Here is a 15,876-nt window from a genome sequence, read left to right as displayed (position 1 = left end):
AATACTGATTCTTTAATGGTGCTTATTTAGTGTATTAATTAATGACTGTGGCATGGAAACAGGAATAGTCAAATGAAATTCCATGTTGGAATTGCTCATTTAGGTAACAGGTATAAAATAAATGAAAAACAGAATTACCTTACTTGCTGGAATAGCAGAAGAGTAAAGACAATACACTAAGAAGCAACAAACATTTTTCCTGTAAAATCACTGATTAGAAACATGACAGGATGAAAACTTTTGGTGTGCTAATTGAACTCAGTATGTCTGTGAGCAACCAACATGGTCTAACCATTAAAGACCGATTCTAATGAGGCCTGAGAGAAAAACCCACCATTTTACAAGTAACCTAGGTAGCATTATAAATTGAAGCTATGCAGTATTATGGGTTACTTTGCTCAAAAAACTAGAAAAAGCCTAATGAACTACCAGAATTGCTGAAGGAATCACAACTCTCTTACAGAGGACACCTAAAGGAACTTTGTTCTAACACTTTTTCTGTCACATCTTGCCTGCCTTGTTTCCTCTACTCTTGTATCTCCACACCTGCAATAACTAGCTCAGAACTAACAGTATTTCAAAGTCAGTGACAAAGTCTAATAAGAAGGAAGTCTTTGCATAAATAAATGTAACCTGGCATAACCTGTGATTCTGTAAGGTCAGATTGCAAGTAAGTGCGCAAATGAAGTCCGAACTCTGACAATGCATAGATGTTACTCAAACTGCACAAATTGTACTATCTACTTCAAAAAAAACAAAAAAAAAGAGAGCCTTTATGAAATTATTTCAATTATGACATTGCTCTAAATTCACCTTGAAAAGTCAGCTACTAAGTATAGTAGTTCTGCTAGTCAAATACAAAATAAAAACAACAAAAATGTGTGCAAACTTTTGGTGTACTTGCTTGCTTTAAGCAAATATACAGGTTGGTCCTAACATTATCACAGGCAGTATTTAACAGTTAGACATATTAATAGAGATATTTATCTGTGGTTAAAATATTAAATAGACATATATTAATCCAACATAATTATTCCCTGTTTTCAGAAGAATGAGTAAAAAAATCACAAAGGTAAGACAGGATAATAGAGGAAGGATTTCCTTTTAAATGGCTTGTATTTCAATGTTTATCCCACATAAGCTGTAAATCATTTCGTTTGCTATAGCTTCAAACACAGTTCCTCAGGACAATTTCACATCTGCCTTTCACACAGGTGAGGGGGAATCCTACCTTCGTATGGCTATTTACAGACTTGACATTTTTACCCTTTCAGTACTGCAGAATAAGCTCGTTTGAAAAGTTTCAATCCTGCAAAGTAACGAGTAAAGATAATATGCTGAAAAATACATTTAACTTTTAATCTGTTTAAGCATACAGGCATTTTTTACTTCATACCTTCACTGCTTGTAGTCTTTAAAGTCTCAAAATGCAAAGACTCAAGGGAAAAAAAAAAGGAAAGAGTAGGTTTGGGTTTCCCTAATAGATTCCAACCACTGATTTTTAGAAGCACTTGATCAGTGTGAACTGTAGAATACCTAGCATTAGTCATGGAAGCATCCTAACATGAAGGAAGAGAGAGAGTGTCCATATAAGCAGTAAACATAAAAAGATTTGTAGTATCACAGAATGGTTTGGTTTGGAAGTGGCCTTAAATTCAATTTACAAGTAAGTAATTACAACTTCTTGCTATGGAGACAATTTTTTTATCTCCACTGGCTTAACTCCCCTATAAGATGGATAAATGTGGACACAGACTTGGTTATCCATGCCAATAATATTTTCTTCTTAAAAAAAAAAAAAAAAAAATAAAAAAAAAATAAAAAAAAAATTGTAAGTAAGGTTCAGTTAATGTTTAAATACAGCTCACTTCTGCAGCTACTAAAACTGTTAAGCAATGTTAATATGGTTAAGAAATCATACTTAAGCCCTATGAGAATACATCTTAGAGTGAACATGAGAGTCATTTAGAGATTTTTTTTTTCCAATATGCACTTGCGTATTTGCAAATAAGCACACACTAATGCAAAATATTCTCTCCGTAAAACAGAAGTAAGCTTGAAGACAACATAAGGTTTATTTAAAGCAAAGGCCAGTGCTTTGTAATGTCTAATGAGGAAGTTTTGATTTCCTTGAATGAACATAAGGTTGGGAAAGGGGAACGTACTAATCTACGTGACAGAAGTTAGCCATCACTGCAGGAGGAATTTAAGACATACTGTCTTTGTGCAAAAGTGCAAAGGGTGAAACTGAGGCAGGTAGCTCTGTGCTTGATATCAGATTTGAGTAGCAGATCTCAAATCAAGCATGAACCAGGCCACAGCTCAACAGAGGTATTTTTGATAGGTGACTACAAATTCACTATATCCTTTGGAACCCTTTTAACTGATTCACAAGTAAAAAAAAGCACAGGAAGCTGCATAAGAAGCGAGATGACAGGAACAACCGCATTCAACAAGATTGTATATGACACATATTCAACTACAGGGTGATTTAATACTAATGATGTGGTGTTCTTCAACACCCACAGAGCAAATTTTCTTGCTGAGGTCACGCTATTTATTACTAGCTTGTTTCCAGAAAATGTTTCATGTCTGGCATCCAGGAATTCTATTGAACAGGGTGCTGCAACTACCGTCCTAGAAACAAGATCTGTTTTATCTGTTGATAAAAGAAATATGCAGTCTTGGGAAGAGAACTTTGGGGTATGAAGATACTCTGGAAGCCACTGGTGTCATACTGTAAAAATTTGGATGATTTAAAGGAACTAGTAATTTATTTATTAAATTAATTTCAATAGTAATTTAAGTGGGAAATGGTAAGAGTTTTTTTAAGCAATAAATACGCTATAAGCCTTTTGACTAAACTGAAACATATCAGTATTTAGCAGCTAATACATTTTGCTCCCAAAATTTCAAAGGCAGTCAAAGCACTACATTTGTGGAGATCTATCACCAAGCACATTCAGAGTTCATCAAGAAACTAAATCTATTTTCTGTGACAGTACTATCAGAGATGGTTTTGTTCTTACTTCTACCTTCAGGCAGGTTCATAGATTAAAGATGGGACTAAAAACCAAACATCATGGCTTGGTAGCCTGCTTTCCTTAACTAAGGTAAGAAAATCTTTGGTACCAAAATCTTTCATCCCTGTCAAAAGAGCAGGAATGTATCCCTTCCCATTTTACTCAATGGGATCCAAGAAAGCTGTCTTTACAGACCACTCATTAGTTTCAAAGATCAAAAAGAAGGATCAAGTAGAATCTTAAGGCACTCATCTCAAGCCTCAGATTCAAGCAAAATACCACCACCATTAAAAATACCCTGCAGGACTTGCTACCTTGATTCTGCTTTTAATCAGTCAATCTTTCCAGCAAAGGAAACACAGGCACCCTCCAGAAAACAAACATGGATTGAAATCCCAGTAATGGGTATGGAGAGCCAAATAAGAGACTGAAAATGATAAACCTGAACTGGCATTCATCCCACCTGACCATGAAACAGAAAAAATAATGATAGACAGCTACAGTGAAAATATAGCTAAACTGCTGCTCCAGTGCTGTGTTCACTTTTATCAGCTACTGGAAAGGACATTTAAAATAGAAGGCTTAACAGGTTGAAATGGACCAACTTATGCACCATTATGGACATTTTTAGGTAAAAATATTAGCAGAATGCAGTAAGAGAAAAGGGATAAAATACCTTTGTTGAGCTGATTTTCTATTGTCAGGTTCATAACAAGCTGTTAACTCTTCCAAATGTGGAATTTAAAAGCAACGTATTGCTTCCACTGATAGACGAAACCAACTAGATTTCAACTTAGGTCACTGAGCTCATGTGAAGGAAAAGAATCACTCCAGCATGCAAATGGCATGAAATAAAACATAAATTATTTAAAATTACATTTTCTATCCTAAAAATTACCTACAACTCAATTTCAGCTACTTATAAAGTTTCTAGCTTAGGTTAAATGAAGCAAGTATTTACTAACAGAAAGCAAATGGTTAGGGTAAGAACTCACTCAATTGCAAAGTTTCTTTCCTCAAATATTATCACCAAAAGAAGTGAACAGAATCCACAGAAGTACCAGAAGATGTAAAAACCAGATACAAGACTATTATAGCATGAACATAAACTGAAACAGAAGTTCTCTTGTACCAGTAAGATACACAACAGTAAGACTGTTAATTTTAATTCGCCATTAAGATCTTGTACATTGATAGGAAACAGATGATAACAATGCCTGAACTCTTGCATTTGACATCATATTTTCAGTAACTGAATGCTTTATCAGCACTGTTAATGTTGTATGAACTCACAATGGGAACTTGGATCTTGGACCCATTGTACCACATCTACTCTAAAACCAAAAGCAATGATACTGATCTAAAATCTGAAAACGTGCACACCGAAACCAAATCAGTCAACGCGCTTAAGCAGTACTGCAAACTGTTATAATTTTTAGCAACAGAAATATTCATCTTAGACTAGTAGGTACTTTCTTCATATGCAGCTTAAGTAATTTTCCTTAATATATGAGGGAAATCTAGGTTTCATTTCTGGAACATGAGCAAGATATTTCTTACAGCAAAGAGAACCTACATGAGGACCTCAGACAGGCCTGGACTGTACAGAACCATTAGCATTCATTGCTTACGATAACAGAAGGTACATGCAGTTACAGGGAAGAGTAGTACAACACAGTAGTTATTTCACATCTGATTCACACCTTTCAACCTGGCCAACTGAAATTTGAATCTTTAAAAATACTTAAAAAAAAAAAATTAAAACCTTTTTTTCCAACAGAACTTCAGATCATTTCAGCTCTAAAGGTAATATTTTTGAGCAAATATTTGAATACTCCAATTGAAAATTATTGCAGCAAGTTGAAAGAATGCCTGTGATTGCGTATCTTACAGGAGAAAAAAAAGAGAGCCTAGACTTTGCGTCCTGTTGGTCAGACACTGTCTTTTTGGGTAATAATATTGCATATTTTAGTATATGGCCAACTACCTACAACTTTATATTTAAGGCTGCACACCAATACAGCATCAAAATCATAAATTCCTGTTTTAATCTATCACAGTGAGCTCTCTGAATATTCACTGCCACCTTCTAGTTTGTCTTTTAATGACTTTTTAATAGGACGCTTATATAGGAATGAAAATATCGAATTCCCACCAACAACACTACTTCTCATTGCTAACAATTTCTTGCAACACACTATGTATTGGAAAAGAGCAGAATATGCCTGTAACTACTGTACTGACTATTTATTCTACTAAAGAGAAAAGGCCCTGCATAAGGCTTTATATCCAGTTGCCGAGAAATAAATTCTCAATCAAATGTCAATTCAATTAAACATTACTCCTCCCTTCCCTGATTTCACATATAATACATCTTCTTTGAGAAGCAACAAGGCAAAATGTGAGTCACAATGTATCTCCATTATTCTTCAAACTTCAGGAATTTAGTATATCACGACTACTGCTAGGTAACAGAAGATGTACTGTTACTTATTGGCATTACCCAAAGTAATATCAGACACCATCCACCTTGCTCAGCTTACTTTTGTGCATACAACTATCTCTTTCCTAGTCACTTTACCAATCATAGTTATGACTATTAGAAAGAATACTTCAGTGTAAGACCACACTAACTATATGTCCGAAAAAGAGCCTGCAAGTAAGATTAAAACTTTAGTTTTTCTGCGACTCACATCAGTACAAAATGGCTTTTTAACTCAATGCTATTCCATCCCAAGTCAAACATGCTTGCTATTTTTACCACTACAATGCCTGGCAACAAAATACTTCCAAAATAACAATACATTTCAAAAATAGCAGCAGCCCCTTCCCCTTTGCTGTTCTAGAAGACAGTGAGTAATTCCTATCTTAAAAAAAAACCCTACCCAAACCAGTCAGAAGGTTTATTCAACACGGCACTGGAATGCCTCACTACCTTCATATGTTCATCCAGTTGTTTATCAACTGATTCTTAGCCTGTATCACTTGGAAAAGTGCTGTGACAAACGAGATTATAAACCCTTTACAAGGTGACAGCATAGTAAAACACAGCAAAACATCACCATCTCTTCCAAAAAGGCCCTTTCCAATTATCAGAAACTAAAAAATGATTGGGGATGAGCTGTTCAAACTAGAAAAAGAAATTAAATAAAGCCTATTTTTTATCTCCACCTGCTGGCAAGTTTTCATGATACGGCTTCCTTGGCACAGCCTGACTTCAAAGAAAAACATCTGCAAGGTAATTCAGTGGAATAAATAGAAAAGCCAACCTAAAAATAGCAATGAAAAATTTCACATAAATAAATAGAAATCAACCAGGACAAAATATAAAGCATAGGCACTTGGAGGGAAAAGAAAAGACAACTCAGAGAAAGACAGTTCAGAAACATATTTTATGTCTCTGATAAAGTTACATGATACAAACAAATTCTAATACTAGATTAGAATATTTACATAGCAGAATTCTGTTATTTTTCACATTGTATTTCTGTTTACTTCACCAGTTTTCATTATTTTTTTATTTTTATTAATTATCCAAATTTACCAGATTCTGTGGTCATCTGAAGTAATCCATCAAGAGCACTGGAAAGCAGACCTCTACTGGATACTTTTAAGTGACTTAATATAATAGGCATACACTGGTATTCCAAAAATAAGGCCTTCCCTTCATCTGTCTTCAAGTCTGTTCGAAGGGAATCAAATGCCTGAGCCAGGTAATCCACTGTAAGATATCAGAATAAAGGCAATAAAACTTCTATAATATAGCACCATTAAGCAACATGTGAACAACTACCCTGAGAGTTACTGTTTCAGTAATTCTCGGCAAGTTAAATGGCTGAAAATATTAAATTTCATTTTTATTTAAAGACATCCTCTACTTGTTTTTATTCCTTAACATTTTATTGTAAGTGAGGAAAAAGACAAATTACAACTCATACGTTGAAGAAAATTACGCTTACAAATTGCTTAAGAGAAAATTACAAGCATGCATAGTTTGAGACAATGTTAGTTTCAACATCTGTGAAACTTCTATTAAAGGAGTTAAGGGCTAATTTGTCTGAATAAGAGCAATTAATTTCATAAATCATATAATGGTTAGGGTTGGAAAGGACCTTAAGATCATCTAGCTCCAAAACCCTTGCCATGGGCAGGGATGCCTCACATTAGACCATGCTGCCCAAGAGCAACTACTCTGATTCCTTTCTATAAAAGCTATAGTTTAAGCTTCAGTGCACATATTTTACACACCCATCCATTGTCGAGTGCACTAAATTATATGCAGAATGTAGATTAAGTGAGCCGATCCAATTTTCTTAATTTCCTGATGTCAGATCTTTCTTAGTATCTTGGAACAGCATTGATCATCTGGAGTGCAGAAAATTAAGTACAAGGAAACAATTTATTCTGTAGCAAAAGTTTAACTAGAGTGCCATCTGCTGGATACGGACTCTGAAGGAAATGGGATCTATGTTCAAAACCAATGTGCTACTTTATCACTAAATCATTAGTGCTATGTGATGACAGTGATCAAAATTCATACACAGTGATATTTGACATATGTTTAACAATGAAACTTATTTTCCCTGTTAGAGAAAACAGCAGTAAAGAGACCATGAGAAACCAAACTAATTCACTCTAATCAACAGCATTCATCTGCTTAGGTTAAGTCTCTGCAATAACTATTTTTCGTCTTGCAATTCTTTTTTATCATTTTTATCAAACATTTCTAGAAATGTGAGTCTCAATTTAAGAGTAATTATCATGCTTCACCAAAATATCTTGACTGAAATAGTTTCCTCCGACAGCTGAAATACTGCATTTGTTCATTAATGAAGTCAAGGGTGGATTTCTACCATGTTTATATCTGGTATTTACTGTAGAGACTCACAATACAAATACTCCACAGGTCAGTTAAGCATAAAGTCATACTAGTCTGCTCAACCATCTAATACAGAAGTATGACTTGTATGAACAAGAACACTGTTCATTACCTATGGATTTAAAATCTTTGGCGCCCCTGTTTAGTGTCACTCGCTATGCCAGAGATTGAAGCACTTTTGTGGTGTAGATCCCTGCTAAGAAATGGCCCAAAATTCATAACATATTTCATGCAGGAGACTGAAAAAAAGATCAGATGCCAAAGTAGGCATTGGATTTTGACATTCTGGCATGGTTTTCAAGGATTACCTTGAAAATTAACATCTCTGTAACCTGTTTCCATTTCTTTGTTTGACTAGCAGAGCGGATATGTTAGTAGTAATAACGTTTTAAAATAGAAACCATTCTAATTAAAAGAGATAGCAAAAATACAATGAATTAATAATTTAAGTTGGAATCTAGTCCAACCCTCCTGCCCAAAGTAGGACCATCTCTAAAGTTAGGTCAGTTTGCTAAGTCGTAACCCCACTTAAAACTATTTGCCATCAAAACGATCTGTGCTTTCAAAATGTCTTTGAAAAGGGAAAAATAAGTGGTTAGCATCATAAACAGTTGGAAAAATGTTATTTTTATTTATTTATCATTAATTCTTATGCTATCCCTGTAACAGTTATTCTTGCAGAAAACCCCAATTATGCAGCACCACAGTACTCCTAAGTTGCTGCAGGTAGACAATAATCACCTCTTACACCTGCTCTTGATGGTATATAATTAGTGTTTTCTGCCTGACTTCCATAAAAAGGATCTGCAACACCTGGCTTGCTATTTCCTTTGAACAGAGAAAAAGCTTCATAACTGAAGGCAGCAGTTAACAAATCAGCTGAGAGGACAGTTACTCTATTATTTGAGATATATTTTCCACAGCTTTTTCTCACCCTGTCCTGACACAATCTGACTCTTGTTAACTCATTATGTCACTTTGAAACCTTTACCTTCTCCCTCTCTCATGAGGCAGAGAAGACACAACTTCCTCTGTTTTATTGCCAACACAAAATTATGTAAGTTCTAAGTAGAGAATCCTACTTTATTATTATACACATCTGCAAATGTGAAAAGTGGGAGGATCCTGGGAACAAAGTGGAAAAAACCCCCTCACAGTGAAAGGAGTTGTATGCCCTGTGATCCTCAACCTCCCATTACTTTTTAATCAATAAAAGGCAGAAGTGTGAGCTGAAAATGATGTAGCTGTTTCAGATACAATAATCCTCTAACAGGCATTGAAGGCTGTTTGGACTATATTGCTTACAAAGACATTTATTGGGTTTTTTCCCCTCAAAGATATAACTACACAAAAAAATCAAGTCTTTATACAGTCAGAAGCTCAACTTGATAATATGTGACAACTATATTGCATTTAGCATTCAGAAGTTATCAACTCTGCTGCTTTTATGCTGATGACTCTTTCTGCACAGGTGAACAGAAGTGTTTTATAGCAATCATTTAAGCCATTATTGAATTGACAAAATTAAGTCAAAAAAGAAAAATAATAAAAGAAGTCAAAGTAAGACATTCTTTGGGCTTACTCATCAAATCTGCAAATTTAAGAATTAAGAACCTTAATTCAGATTGTGTACTACTGCTAAAGTTTTTAAAGAAGTCGTATATAAATTAGAAATAGGGAAGAATGTTTAAACGATCAAAGTTAATCTATCAGTTATTAAAATACCTCTGTAAGTCAGATGGATTTAAGGTCTTTCTTCTCTGGGTTCTGACAGAGAAGTATATACCAATCTCTATGTCAAAAGGATAAGGAAGAAAAGCATTAAAAATCTGAGTTTGTGCCTCTTCTCATAGCGTGCTCAACATTCAGAGCTCACAAGAAAGTCAATTTCTGTCATCATTTTAACAAAAATCTTTTAGTCTTTTCAGACAGCATCTGTTTTTAAAGAAGGCCCCACTGAGAAGGTTTGCTACAGCATCTTAAAAACTGCACAAGCAGAGTAACCTGTCATGACCTGAAGAAGACGACACTATTTTCAGAACCGTTACCTCCTGATGTTTGCTTTCACCTTGTTAACAAAGTATTACATTACTATGCTACATCAACATAGGAATTTTGGAATAATTTGGATAAAAAGGCCATTTGACAGGTGGCTTTGAAGTCTAAAACATTTTAATGTAAATAGAACATGGTGTCTTTGGAAATGAGTCTATTTAACAGTGAAATCTAAAAGGACAATTGCACCAAGAACTGACAGTTTCATGGCATAGCAGTTTTCAATATAGATAGTATTTTATGGATAGCCATTTGCAGCGCCAGACTTGGTAGGAGAAGAGGGGAGCAGCAGACAGGTTAGGGCTGGAGTTTGGACTGTATACTAAACTAGACCAAAACACAAAGCGATTTCAGGACATGCATTGTATCACAATTAGATCCAACAATTACCATCCACTACACGAGTGGCTTTCTCTGTGTCATTAAAGATACATAAGAAATACCTATGAACATCCAATTTATCTGTAAAGATAACTAATATGTCAGAAAATAAACACTTGGCACTGCAGATGATCAGCCTTTCAGGAATAGGTAAACAAATGTGCAAAATCCGCTATTTAGTTTATAGAAGAGCAACTAGCTTTGCAATTCAATGCAACAAAGATCTTGGTAAACCAATTGCTGCTGCAGTGACAGTTTGACAGAATTACCAACATCTCTCTTCTCCTTCTTCAGAAACGTTGATTTGTCTGACAAGATGTCATTGTATTAAAAGGAACATGCAAATTCCAACGTTAAATGATTAATAGCAAGATGCATACTTGTTTCCAATATATTTTGCTTCACAAGGTAGCAAAACTCAAGTAAACCCACTTTTCACTAATAGAGCATAGTAGACTCTACAGTATCACTGAAATGTTTTTTGTCCAGGCACAAGACTGAAATAAATATTAAAAAAAGCAGAACTTACCTTGTGTCACTGTTTTAAGCACAATTAAAGTTGAGAGAAATCTCAAAGGCATACAGGAGCTCTTAAAAAAAGCTGCTGATTTTGATTTACTCTCTGTAGACTGTTCAGAACCATGTGGGTTTCCCTTAATTACTATGCCTTTGAAAATATCTTCACCAAGTCTCCTCATTGTTGATACCATTGTTGCATGCTGTTTCAAAAAAATGCAGAGTGTAACCATTGAAACACATTAAAATCCTGTGTACTATATAGAGATACATATGTTTCCCTGCTGATTAAATAGTAGATAGCAAATTGTTTGACCAGGTATTAGAATATAATCTGTACTACTTTGTGTCACAAAAGCAGCTGAACAACATTATCACTGTATCATATCAACACATACTTCATAAGAAAACTAGTTAATGAGGGCCCCTGACACAATGACATTATTTAAGTTGCCTCTGGTTCCAGAACAAGCTCATCTTCAGCCAACTCTATTTTATAAGGCTGCCTGAAATCATATCTTTTAAAAGCAACTTACAGAATCAAGGTCTAATCATGAACCTTAAGAACACTCTACAGCTCAGATCTATTAGCCTTTTCATCATAAACTATACAGAAATATTACTTCAGAATCAAACTTCACAATATGCTAATTTAAAATACAGTTTCCTATTAGCAATAAAACCAACAGCTCACTATTCTACTAAATTTAAACTCAAGATATTTACAAGATTTCCTACCTTTGCTTTAGCAAAAGCACTATTGAAAGCACTGTGCACTATACCGAGTCTCTACAGTATGTCTACTGTCTTTTCCTTTATTATACTGCTAGATCTTTTCTTACAGCAGTCTAGTCAGAGAATAAGGAGTGCATAGAGGTTAGACATTGAACAGAGAACATAAAAATTGAAATTACTTTCCAGCTTTGTCACACACTTACTCCATCACTTTCCACAAATTCCATGCATAAAGTGAACCTGATAAGTCTTTCCTAATGCAAAAGTTTTGTAAATACGTATGTAAAAATGTAATTTCTGAGATGCTTAGACACCACTTAAGAGATCAACTACTTAAGAAAATTATGTTTAGATACACAATGCAAAATTTAAAATTAGCTTGAAAAAGAATTTATTTTTTCACTTGCCATTTATCTGTGGCAAACACTGTTAATTTACGCTTTGTAAAGACAGCACAGGTTTTATATATATACTACCTGAAAGCATCCACTTTTCACGCATACTTAAAACAAAAAACCTATTAATATCTTCTATGAATTTATGTTAAAAAACCCCCAACATACTGCAAAAAGACTATTTATCTTACCTGAACACCAGTGTCTAACTGTCTTATAGACCAGTACATAAATTTAATTATAGGCAAGTGTAGTTTGGAATTCACAAATGGCATCCACTGGAGTTGCTCAGTAGCTGTAGGCAGAAGCTGAAAAAATATACAGAAGTAAAATTACATGCAGGATATGAAACTAATGTATAAGTGAAAAACAAACAAACAGGACTCACAACTTTCTCTTGGAGTTTAACAGATTACATATGAAAATACTCACTGGGCAGATCCAACACATATAATAGAATTGCACACATACAGAGATTTTAAATTTTACAGAGGCTTATATGCAAAAGTAAAAAAAAAAAAATAAAAAAAAAATTATATGCTCAATCTCAGTAAATCCAATCTCAATAATTATAAATCTTAGATATAACTAAGAAAAAACAGTAAAAGAAGATTTCCAAACAACCTCACTGATTTCCAAGCCTTGGTATCCCCAGAAAGAAAACAATAGAAGTGTTAAAAATATAGCATAGTATCACCTTTTATCAGTTATAAATTGAAACTTCAATATCTAATATAGGCATCAAATTTTTAAATTAGACTTGTTCCTCTTCTTTGAAAAAAGGAATTACGTACACATAAAACACAAGACATTATCAACTGACAGAAGTGACTTGAAATAAAATACTGAAACTCTCAAGTTGAGACTGAACAAAAAATTATCTGTACGCTTTACAAATGCCAAATTATCTATTACATCACACTGCCAGAATAAATACTGACTTATTAACAGTGACTTTCTTTTATAATCACTGTATCAAAAGCATGTATAAAACAGGCTGACCTGTTATATTCTCAGAGCCACGTAAAAAAACCTATAAATCTGAAAACATTAACACGAGCAAATAATCCAAACCCCTTTACCTTCATACATCTTTCCTGGGTGCAGATCTTTTTTGAGGTCTCGATAGCCAGAGGTTTATGACTCTCCCCTCTTTCTTCATGTATTTTTATTTTGCTAAGATGCTGGTCTGAGATCCAATCCATAAGAAAAGTTAGGAGCTCATAAACTTGAGAATTCATTGGTAGCTGTAATACATACACAACACCAGATATTTCAGCTTTTAAGTTAATGATTTCTCTAAGCCAAAACAGTAACAGACTGAAACATATCAGTACATTAGTTCTGAGATATTATGCATAATTTAAAGGATGATGAGCCTGATAAAGTATGGGAGATAAGTTACTGTATTCAGAGCCTGGGAAAACATATTAAAAGAAAAAGTGATCTCAAACAGGCCACCTGTGCTCTGTTGAATCTTGCACCTAGGATTTGAAAAGCCTGTATGTTATTAATACAACCTGTAAGTTACTATTATCTCTGGAAAAGGTAAACAGATGTGGATCAAGGGGTGGAAGGTGGTAATCATCAGCCAGAGACCACTGTGCATTGAGGAGTCAGAGACGCTGTGGCAGAGACCCTGTGCTGTGCTGCACAGATCAATCAGCTGCAGTTTATCCTGTGCTTGGCCACTGGATAAACTCAGCTAGCTCGTTCTAAGAGAAGCAGTAGGTAGCTCCTGCTTGGTACGAGCAATCGCCTCCTGCCTGGCCTTGTCTTTGTCTAAAAGGGCAACAAGGAGTATTCCTGTGAATGTCCTTCATAGATAAGAGTTGTTTTCTTGTAAAAAAAAAAAAAATTATATAATAGCTTGAATGGCCAAAAAAAACTAGGAGCTTCTCTCCATGGACAGGACCGGCTCAACACGGCCTGAGAAGATCCACACAGGCTCCATCTGATGCTGCACAAGTACAAGCTTCCCAGCATCTGAGAGGACATAAGATTTACTCACTATCTATATCGTTCCTCTTACTCTATTTTATTAGAACAACTATTTCGTTAAGTCATTTGTTGTCAGGCCTTTCTTACAGAGATCCAGAAAGAACCCAGCGTTGTTTCTCCCCCTCTCTCTTCCATACCTCACTTCCCTCCCCACTGCAGAACAGGCACTATTTGTGATGGTTTCCAGGAGTCAAAAAATACGCACGTGATTTATTTTGTACTTAGACAAATGGTTATAAAAGGCCTGCATAAAGATTTTCACATACAGAATCACTCCATTTTTAATTCTGACCAAATGAATTACAGGAGAAAGCAAACCTTTAATGTCCTTTGCATGTGGAAATTCTTATTTCAATGCACTAAACCTCCTTTACTGTATTTCATACAATCCACTGTTGTTAAAATTTAACTGGGTAACTAGCATTGTTAGAAAAAGAACAAAGACTTCATGAAATTGTCATTCTGTCTCTGTACTACACTGCAATGAAATATCTACAAAAGATATCCAGAGGTACCTGAAGACAGACTGTACGAACAGTTCTCTAAAGACTTCAAAAGTTTTCCTTAATCTATCTTTGGAAATTTGCTTTCCTCTTCACTCAGAACCATAACTACCAATACTGTTTACATTTCATTTGTAACCAAAGTACACTAAAACCCATGTAAACAGAGAAATATGATGGCTATATATAAACAACACAGTTTTAAGGCATCTGATGTAGATTAATTATTAAGGCATCTGATGTAGATTAATTAAGTAGGATGGTGTGAATATTTCTTTCCTATTTCACAGTTTAGCCTCTAGCTGGAGAAAATCATTACCAGTTGGGAGATGTTGGTAGATGACTATGAGAGAACTTGCTACTAAATCGAACAACATGGAGACAGAAAGCATTTCATTAAGTGATGCAAGAAGATATTTTAAACAAAACAAGGTAATCATTTTGGAACTGTGTATGAACACTACATTTAGTCTCCCTCATTAAAGACTATTTCTCAAAAAAATATAATAATTTTTGGCTTAGAAAATTAAAATTATTTATCTGATACTTCAGACTGAGTACTTTTTAGCTGATGTTATTCATAAGAACAGTGTTGTACTGTAGCAGTAACCAGAATGAGTTCAAGATTTGCTCTGACACAGTGGAAGAAGCCAGTGTAAGCAGGTTATAATTTTAATTGACAGACGAAAGATAACATGACAGGAAGAGGAAAACATATCATATAAATAAATATATATATATTAGTATATACAAACGCAATATAAAATCCAACAGCAACAAGCTTAATTCTTTAACTGTTTTCCTCCAGTATAACCTTCATCTTTTCTTACTGTAACTAATTCACTCATGAACTAAGATTGGCAGTTATATTTTCTAATTTCTAGCAGATATACAGAGAATGTTCCACTACCTAATGTTTTTTGAATTAATCTTCCATTTTGCCCAATTCTTACCTTAGCATTTTTCGATGTTACCATCACTTTTTCCTGCTTGACAGGTTTACTTTGTTGCACCACTTGACAGATATTCTTAGACTTCTGTACTGTTAACAATTCATGCTTTCTCTACAACAAAATGTAACAATGAGTTTTATTTAACTTGTCACCTATAAAGAAAGCAGGAACATGTAAAAATAAACCTTACTTGTAGATTCTCTAAACGAGCTTGTACTTTTCTTGCTTGACCTTCCAACTTCTTGTTTAGCTCGGTTACATCACTTAACTGAAAGAATCAGAAAATATCTAAGTACCTGTAAATTCAAAACTCATTTCTTGACTTCATTATCACACTGAAATAATTTGATATTGTTGCTGAGCACCTAGACTATTTCAGTTCAAGTTCTTTCTTCTGAGCATATGAAGTGATAGAAACAAAATAATCATCCAACT

At 34.5% G+C, this 15,876-nt stretch overlaps 1 protein-coding gene across 5 annotated transcripts in view; it reads right to left on the bottom strand.

The window, feature by feature from the left end:
* The window catches only part of CCDC138 (coiled-coil domain containing 138), a 51,404-nt gene that overhangs the window by 22,632 nt on the left and 12,896 nt on the right, over nucleotides 1-15,876 (bottom strand). For 4 of the 5 annotated variants that reach the window (XR_013956404.1, XM_080612807.1, XM_080612804.1 and 1 more), the window contains exons 9-14: nucleotides 15,632-15,709; nucleotides 15,442-15,552; nucleotides 13,067-13,231; nucleotides 12,176-12,292; nucleotides 10,868-11,057; nucleotides 6,568-6,744 (exon numbers count right to left, since the gene is read on the bottom strand). Coding sequence is in view for 4 of the 5 variants with exons in the window: in XM_080612807.1 (XP_080468933.1) it covers nucleotides 6,568-6,744; nucleotides 10,868-11,057; nucleotides 12,176-12,292; nucleotides 13,067-13,231; nucleotides 15,442-15,552; nucleotides 15,632-15,709 (838 nt within the window). In the remaining variant the exon portion in view is untranslated. The remainder of the gene's footprint in view (nucleotides 1-6,567; nucleotides 6,745-10,867; nucleotides 11,058-12,175; nucleotides 12,293-13,066; nucleotides 13,232-15,441; nucleotides 15,553-15,631; nucleotides 15,710-15,876) is intronic. The other variant, XM_080612805.1, reaches the window with a different exon arrangement.

This window comes from Psittacula echo, assembly GCF_963264785.1.
Source record: "Psittacula echo genome assembly, chromosome: 3".
Classification (NCBI taxonomy): Eukaryota; Metazoa; Chordata; class Aves; order Psittaciformes; family Psittacidae; genus Psittacula; species Psittacula echo.
The sequence above is the reverse complement of the archived record's forward strand: the minus strand, read 5'-3'. Positions and strand labels throughout refer to the sequence as shown.